Source organism: Pipistrellus hanaki (genome assembly GCF_964339955.1).
Source record: "Pipistrellus hanaki genome assembly, chromosome: 16".
Taxonomy (NCBI): domain Eukaryota; kingdom Metazoa; phylum Chordata; class Mammalia; order Chiroptera; family Vespertilionidae; genus Pipistrellus; species Pipistrellus hanaki.
Genome location: NC_140518.1, coordinates 11,550,660 through 11,558,823, shown reverse-complemented (window position 1 = coordinate 11,558,823; position 8,164 = coordinate 11,550,660). Strand labels below are relative to the sequence as shown.

Sequence of the window (8,164 nt, the reverse complement as noted above, 5' to 3'; positions counted from 1 at the left end):
CTCCTGGCAGACTCCTAGAGGAGGCCCCCCTCTGCCAGGGCACTTTGCTGGGTCAGTAAGTCCTCCACCCACAGCTCGGAGGTCTATGGGTCCTGGATGCCGGAGGGGGGAGAGCGGGCCGGCAGCGGGGCTCAGCAATGTTTCTCTCTCACGTCATTCACTGTGCCCACGTGTGCATGTGTGAACACGCGTGTGGGGGGTGAGTGTGCATGCGTGCACATAAAGCAGAGACACGGAGCCAGCCACCCTGCACGGTCTGTTGTCTGGGAGCTGCGGCCCCCACCTCCAATCTGGTCGCCTCCGTTTATTTAAGAAAAAACCCGACACAGTGGTGGTAGAACCGAGAGAAAAGTGGCCGTGAGGCGGGGCAGGGAGACGCCCGGCTCCCTCGGCCTTGCCCATCCCCAGGTCCTTCCCAGCTCCCTCGGCGCCGCGCCCCCCATTCCCACCGGATTCCGTTTCCTGGGGGGGGGGGGGGGTGCAGGGAAGGGAGCAGCGGCCAGCAGAGCTGGAGAGGCTAAGGCGGAGTGCTGGCCTTGCTATGGGGAGGCGGGTGGGCGGGCGGGCAGGGGCCTCCCTGGGCCCACCCAGACAGGGTGCTCCGGGCCGTGGCTTGGCCAGGGCTGGGCTGAGGACCCCTCCCCTTTCCGGCCACGTCTGTAGCCCTTGGGGGCAGAGGAGGGAGTGCTGGGCTCTCAGGAAGGTGCCTGGCTTGACCACAGACCCCTCCGGGGTCCGCTCCCAGGTCCTAGGAGGTCCCGGAAAGCCAGAAGACGCTACACTTGTCCCCCAGCCCCCCCCCCCGAAGTCTTGTCCACAGCAAGATCCTGGGCAAGGGCAGGCAGCGGCTGCCTCCCCGCCCTGCAGGACAGAAATCCCTGAATAGTGGTTTGAAAAAAAAAGTCTTTGTGCAGCTTGTGACACAAGACCCCACAGAACCCCCAGCACAGGGGGGGTCCCGGGGGACGTGGGAGGCAGGGGCGCTCACAGTGGGGGCCCCCCTGGCCTCGCTCCTGGGGCAGGCTGTCTCCGAGGGGAGGAGGGCTGGGAAAGGCAGGAGGGCTGGGCTCGCCTCCTCCCATCCAGCTCCCGCAGGCGCCGGCCACCTGTGAGGCAGCTGGAGGGAGCGGCGCCTGCAGAGCGCGGAGCTGCAGGCCGGGGCCTTTAAGATCCACGTCGGCCGCCAGCCCACAATGACCATGCGCGCCGGGGTCCTGGCCGCGTCCCCCACGGAGCCCACCCCACGGGAGACGGCGCCCCTACGCGATCTCTTTGTTCCTGCGCACGTAATTGGGGGGCCTGGCGGGTCTCCCGGTGCTCGCCACGTCCGGGCAGCCCCAGCCCAGGTCCTCCTCGTCCTCCTCCTCCTCGCCGGCGGGCACCGAGTCATAGGCCAGCTCCTCCGTGGGCAGCGTGGTGAAGGTGGTGAACTTGACCCGCTTGCGCTTGGAGGTGGGCGAGCTGGCGGGGTCCTCGGCCTGGTCCCGGGCCGAGCCGCCCGAGGAGCCGTCGCCCCGGCCGTGCACCTGGCTCTGCACGCTGGTCTGCGAGCTGCCGCTGCTGTGGTGGTCGCCGTGGCAGCAGGCGGGCACGGCCTCCAGCGGGTTGCCGCCGCCGCCCGCGGGCGGGGACAGCTCGCCCTGCGCCCGCAGCGGCTGCCCGTTGCCCAGGAACACCCAGTGGTGCGAGTGGTCCGTGCTGGTCTGGCCCTCGGGCGGGATGCGCTTGTGCCGGTAGCGCAGCACGAAGACCACGCAGTTGATGAGGAAGACCAGGATGGCGAGGCAGAAGACGCCCAGCAGCGCGTACATGCCGATCTCCAGGTCCGTCAGCCCGCGCGGCACCTGCTGGAAGCCCGTGGGCAGCGGCAGGAAGTCCTCGGTGGGCGGCACGGCGGGGCTGGCGGTGGCCGGCGCCCCCGGAGCCTCCGGGGGGGACCTCCCGGTGCCTGGAGGAGGCCCGGCGCCCCTGGCTTCGTCCTCGCCCCCGCCCGGCCCCGGCGGCTGGCTGGGGCCCGGGTAGTCGTAGGTGGGGTCCTCCTCCTCCGGCCCGAAGTGCACCCGCAGGCCCACGGGCGCCGTGGCCAGCACGCTCTTGCGCTTGGTCTTCTGGCAGCTGTCGGCGATGGTGAGCTCCGCCCGCAGCAGCGGCCCGGCCCCCTCCGCCTCCGCCACCACCAGCGGGAAGGCCCGGTCCTGGGTCACCGTGGCCACCCGCTCGTCCAGGCTGCTCACCAGCAGCCCGTAGTCCCGGGGGCTGTAGAGGGAGAGGGGGGCGGTGGTGCCATCGCTGTAGGAGAGCCAGAGGCTCAGGAGGGCTTCCTGGAGGAGGAGGAGGAGGAGGAAGGGGAGGAGGAGAAGGGGAGAGGTGTCAGAGGCCAGTCCTGGCTGGCTTTCCCGTGGGAACAGCTTTGTGAGGGCAGGGACCGAGGTGTCTGGCTCCCGGCTGGATGCCCGGGCTGGATGTGCCCGGCAGGTGGCAGGTGCTCAGGAATGACTGACTGGGAGGGTGTGAAGAGGGTCCAGGGCACACAGCGGCCTCCTGCTGCCTTGAGAATTCCTTTGCCCACCTCACGTTCCCCCCTGGATGAGCTAAAGGGAAGTTCTCACTCAAGTCCATTTTGCTGCGGGAGTCACACCCCACTTCTCCACGCCTGCCCTTGCGATCACCCCCTTCAGACACTCACTTGGAGACTGAGAATACACGCCCAACCCCAGTCTCCCCGTTGGTTACACCGGTCTCCCTGCCGATGGGGAAGCCGGGCCCAGAGAGAGGGGATTGGCCTGGGGTCAGGGAGCAAGTGGAGGCAGACGGCTTCTGGCTCCGGACTCCTGGCTTGGTGCTCAACACCCACCTTCTCATTCCCTGGGCTTCCGCCCGTCACCGTCCCGCCTCTGCCTGTAGCCAGTGTCCTGGCATTTCGGGGGGTGGGGTGGGGGCTGGGCTGCAGGTAATAGGTAAGCGTAATTCCAGGGGGTACCTGCAGAGGTGATGGGCCCTCTGAGAATCTGGGAGGGGGAACTCTTAGCAGGAAGACCTGGTGGGGGAGGGCGCGGTCAGGTGCAGAAAGCGAGACCTTGGCCAGACCCCCTGGGCAGACGGCAGTGGGTGGGGTGGGGCAGGCACACGGGGCATGGAGGGTCCATAGATCTTCCATTGCCTAAAGCCCTAATTTGGGGGGGACTCATGGCACAAGGGCAAGCCAGAGCCCACGGGCCCTCCTTCTACACTCCGAGCCCCAGGCTGGTGGGCTGGGCATCCAGTTACCTGCTTGAGGAAGCTGAGGGTCTGCTGGGCGGCAGCGGTGGCCAGGATGGTGTGGCTGCTCCCGGGGCTGGGCCGGAGGGAGAGGGAGAGGCTGGCCACCACCTGGGCCTGCAGCTGGGTGATGCTGACCTTCTCCTCTGTCACTGTCAGCAGTGTCTCCCCAAGCACAGACTCTGTCAGCGGGGACACCACCTGGGGCAGAGACGGGCAGGGGTGGGTGAAGGCCAGGACAGCAGCACCCCCAGGATCACCCATCGGGGGCGTCCGGGTGCCAGTGGAAGGGAGGTCCAGGGGGTGGGCAGGCTGGGAGGCTCTGCCTTAGGTTTGCACCTGGAAACCAGGGTCCAGGGGTCCCTGGGGGGGAGGAGGGGAAGGTGTGGGCCTTGCAGGAGCACAGATGAGAGAGATGGGCAGATGTAAAGGAAAACAATAGGCCTGCACAAGAGCAATAACAATAGCAATCGATATTCCAACCTCTGTGTGAGGGAGACGAAAGGGAGTGGTGGGGACTGGGGCAACGGGGAGAGTTCAGGCTCCTGGAAAGGGGGCACCAGTATTGACACTAACAGCGTATTGCCAGGAGGGAAGGCAGGCCCTGTGCTGCCAGATTTATATTTTGTAAAACCAGAAACCTGGTCTTCTACACAATGAGAAGCACCCTAACTGGTTTGGTTCAGTGGCTAGAGCGTCATCCTTCGGACTGAAGGGTCCCAGGTTTGATTCCGGTCAAGGGCATGTATCCTGGTTGAGGGCACATCCCCAGTAGGGGTTGTGCAGGAGGCAGCTGATGGATGTTTCTCTCTCATCGATGTTTCTGGCTCTCTATCCCTCTCTCCTCCTCTCTGTAAAAAAGAGCAATAAAATATATTTTAAAATAAATAAATAAATAAACAAACAAACATAAACAATGAGAAGCTTTCCAATTTTCAAATGTCGGATCAACCAACCATTTTTACCAACAAGTATCCTGCGAGCAGATCCCAGCCCCGGGTCCCTGTTCGCCATCTCCCAGGTGGAGGGTTTCTGCTCAGGCAGACATCAGGGAGGTCAGAGCTGCGTTCCGAGCTCCTGAACTCCCTCTCCTGGCCTCCAGCTGCCCGAGCCTCACTGCTCTCCCGCCTCACCCACACCTGTCTCAGCGACCACGCGGTGATGCAAGGTTGACAGTACTGGTGAGGCTTGGAGGGAGACCATCACCAGGTGAAGCTAAAGGACCTTGGCCTCTGATGGCGGAACAGCAGGCAGAGGGGCAGGCAGGGAAGAACATATGTTTTGGGGGCCGGCGGGGGTTGCTTCCGGAATCCCGAGGCATCCTGGGATTCCTTCCCCAAGAACGTCTGCATCCTCTGCCCACGGGTGAACAGGGCTCCTGGTGCTGCCCTGGTGCCTACCTTGAAGGGGGTGGTGCCCGGCTCCAGGCCTGCCAGCGTGCTGCTGTCCACCAGGCGTGCCACGCGGGGGTCGCCCACCCGCATGAAGTCGCTGACCAGGTCGGTGACCTCCACCAGCCAGTCCGGGCCCAGCATGGTGACCACCTGGTCGGTGCCCTCGGACGAGGTGGTGTGGAACTGGGTGAAGACCTGCAGGGTGGCGTGCTGGTACTGCAGGGTGCAGCCGCGGCTGCTGCTCTGCCGCCGCTCCTCGTCCTCCTCGTCCTCGTCCTCGCTCTCCCGGGCTGACCTGGGGGGTGGGGGACACAGGATCAGGGCTCCTCGCCCTGGCCGCGGCCTGCACATGCCCCTCTCCCTCCCCTGGACCTGCCAGCCGTTCTCCGGCGCCCGTGGACGGCAGTGTGCAAACAGCAAGTCTTGTCCCTGACTCCTTCCTGTTCCTGACGAGTGTGGAGCTGGGAGTCCCAGGCTCTTCCCTTCTGGAAAGGCGCCTTCCTGGCCCCAACCCCCCCCCCTCCCCCCCGCCCCGGCCCCTCTCCGCCTCCGCTTGGCTTCCCTGACGCCTGCGGAAAGCTGGCGTCAAATCCTGACCTCTTTTCAGCACTGAGCGTGTGCCTGGCCCTGCTCTCTGCTCTGTGCCGGGGCAAAGGCGGTCCCCGTTACGGAGTGCCAGGCGTGGGGCTGGCTCGTCCTACGCTGCATGGCAAACAGAACTTGTAAGTGATCAACCTGGATGTTTAGCTGCGCTTCACAAGCCAAGTGTTGAAGGGGCGGCTTGGGTTTCTCTTGCTGCTCACAGTGAAGTGCAAAAAAGGAGAGAGAAAGCTGAAACCGGTTTGGCTCAGTGCATAGAGCGTCAGCCTGTGGACTGAAGGGTCCCAGGTTCGATTCCGGTCAAGGGCCTGTACCTTGGTTGTGGGCACGTCCCCGGTGGGGGGTGTGCAGGAGGCAGCTGATGGATGTTTCTCTCTCATCGATGTTTCTGACTCTCTATCCCTCTCTCTTCCTCTCTGTAAAAAAAATCAATAAAATATATTGAGAGAAAGAGAAAGAGAGAGAGAGAGAGAGAGAGAGAGAGAGAGAGAGAGAGAGAGAGAGAGAAACGAAGGAAGAACTGGTGAGCAAAGGGACCCAGGACGTGATGATTTGGGGAATTCTCAGCCTACTCAGAATTACCCAGAATGCAAACCGCAGGAGAGTCACCGGTGAGGCGTGCGGCTCCTGCTTTGCTAGTGCGTAGAAGAATCGAGCACTAGAATATTCACCCATACAGAGTGCTTTTACCCGTTAACAAAGCTATCCTCACCACAGCCCTGTGTGGTAGGTGTCCATGTGCCGGCGTTACAGAGGAGGGGAGGGAGGCGTGGACAGGCTATGGGCACAGCCCCCGGCTGCCCAGCTGGTGAAGAGCAGAGGTCAGAGCTCAGACCCCGGCTGTCTGGCTGCAGAGTTTACTGGTCCTCACTGCTCATAGCAGTAGCAGCACCACCCAGGAGCTGGTCCAAAACACCTGTGCCCTGGGCAGGACCCGCAGGCGAGCGTGTGCGCATTCACGTCTGAGAGGCTCTGGTCCACGCGGCCTTGCTTTCCCAAATCCTGCAGAGTTAACTGAGTCCAACTCTCACTCGGCGCCTGCTCCTCCTCCGAGCCCCGCCCCTCCTGTCCTCCCTGCTGGCTTTTCTCTCTAGCAGCCAGGGTGGGTGAGTGGGGTGGGCTGAGTGCAGGTGTCCATGCCCTGCAACTGGGTACTCAGGTGTGTGAGTTAGTGTGTGCCCAGCTGATGTGCCTAGACGTGTGCCCTCGGCATGCCCAGGCTGGGGCACGTGTGTACAGCCATGTGTGCTCCATTTTGTCGGCTGTTGGACTGGTCTCTCACCCTGTTCCCCAGACAACCCCTTTCCACTCATCCTTTTAGACTTGGCTTAAGAGTCACCTCTTCCGGGAAGCCTGCCTTGACTTTTCCCAGAGGAAGAGGTGGTTCTCTCCTTTGTGCCACTCAATTCCCTGCTTTTGGCATCCGCCGTGCCCTGTGGCATATACATGATGGCTTCCCTGGTGGACCCAGAACCTGGCTGAGGAATGCACTGGCCACACTCATCTCCCATCGCAAGCACCCGCCAGTGCCTGGCACACAGCAGCTGCTCAGTAAACGCTGGCTGATTGCATAACCGACCCGCAGACCGTGCACACCGAGGCCCTTACGCACACACGCAGCTCGGACTGCGTGCCAGGGCCGTGTCCCCCGCGAGCGTCCCGCGTGTCTGCCACCCGTGCGCAGAGGGGCCGTACCTCCGGTCGGGGAGGATGGGTACCCTCCAGCCCTTCACTTGGCTGAGGCGGGCATCCGAGAGCTCGATGTGCAGGGGCAGCTTGGGGACCCAGACGGTCATTTCCAGGGGGGCAGTGAGGGCGTCGTAGCGGAAGGTGACCCTGGCATTCATGGACCCGCGAGACTCCTTTCCGCTAACAAACACGTAGTCGCAGCTGCTGGATACCTGGGGAGGGGAGGGAGGTGGGTTGGCATGTCTTGCCCTACAGGTCATCCTGCGGGGCAGTGCCAGGAGCTGCCGGCTGGCAAGCAGGGCCAGAGGCTGTTGGAGAGAGAAAGTACCAGTCACATGAGGCTGAAGGAAGGGGGCAGATGGGGGGGAGGCACCTCCTAATTTAATTCCTCTGGGAGGCGCCAGCTTCTGTGTCCCCCCCTCCATCCTGTGTTTCCAGAGACCATCTCTCGGGGGCTACTGAGGGAGGCGTTTGCCTCCCAGCCAGGACCCAACAGGCAGATGCTTTTACCAGGGGCAGCTTCTGGGGCCCCAGATCACACCTCAGAGGAGCCTTCGGGCTGAGGGTCCTGGGGACCGGCTCTCCTCACCAGCATGACTCCCTGGGCAGGTGTCTGGCAGGGGGAGACCTTCGCTGCACCGAAGAGCAGCCTGACCCGATTTGGACGTAGGTGCTCCATGAGCAAGGCCGAGGTCAAGTATGTGTGTGTGTGTGGGGGGGGGGGGGGGGGTTGAAGGGCAGGATTTGGCTCCTCCTGGTCCCCTCCCTCCCCCCGGTCAGCAGTCCCAGGAAAACAGGCTCTGGTTATTTCAGGCGAGGGGGCTGCTCTAGCCTGGGGTGGGAGTGAGGGAGGGGGAGAGGAAAAATCAGGACCAGCAGACCTCAGGCCCAGCCCAGTGGATGATTGCCACCACTGGCTGCAGCTTTTGCAAATGCATGCCCATCTGGATTGCATAACCGACCAACTTGCATCTTAGAGCTTCCCCCGGATGGGCATGTGCCTACTGAACACATCTGGGCGGTGGATACCTGTGCCCACTCGCAGAGGTGTTGCCGCCGGTCCTTCAGGACAGAGGCACACGGTGTACGTGTTGCATGCGCCCACACGCACACCTGGGCAGAACGCCGGGCGCACTGTGTTTAGGTGCTCCAGCTGGCGCGTGCCTGGGGGCGCACATCCTCACTGTGGGCTGATCACACCCTGAAGGCTCTGGTGGGGGGCG

At 63.4% G+C, this 8,164-nt stretch overlaps 1 protein-coding gene across 2 annotated transcripts in view; it reads right to left on the bottom strand.

Moving 5' to 3' along the window:
• Nucleotides 1-250: 250 nt before the first annotated feature.
• TMEM132E (transmembrane protein 132E) overlaps nt 251-8,164 on the bottom strand; it is a gene marked incomplete at its 5' end in the record, with an annotated part of 48,330 nt that continues 40,416 nt past the window's right edge. For both annotated transcript variants that reach the window (XM_084863154.1, XM_084863153.1), the window contains 4 exons: nt 251-2,321; nt 3,268-3,459; nt 4,659-4,947; nt 6,948-7,153. In XM_084863154.1, coding sequence (XP_084719280.1) covers nt 1,260-2,321; nt 3,268-3,459; nt 4,659-4,947; nt 6,948-7,153 — 1,749 coding nt within the window. In that variant the 3' untranslated portion in view covers nt 251-1,259. The remainder of the gene's footprint in view (nt 2,322-3,267; nt 3,460-4,658; nt 4,948-6,947; nt 7,154-8,164) is intronic.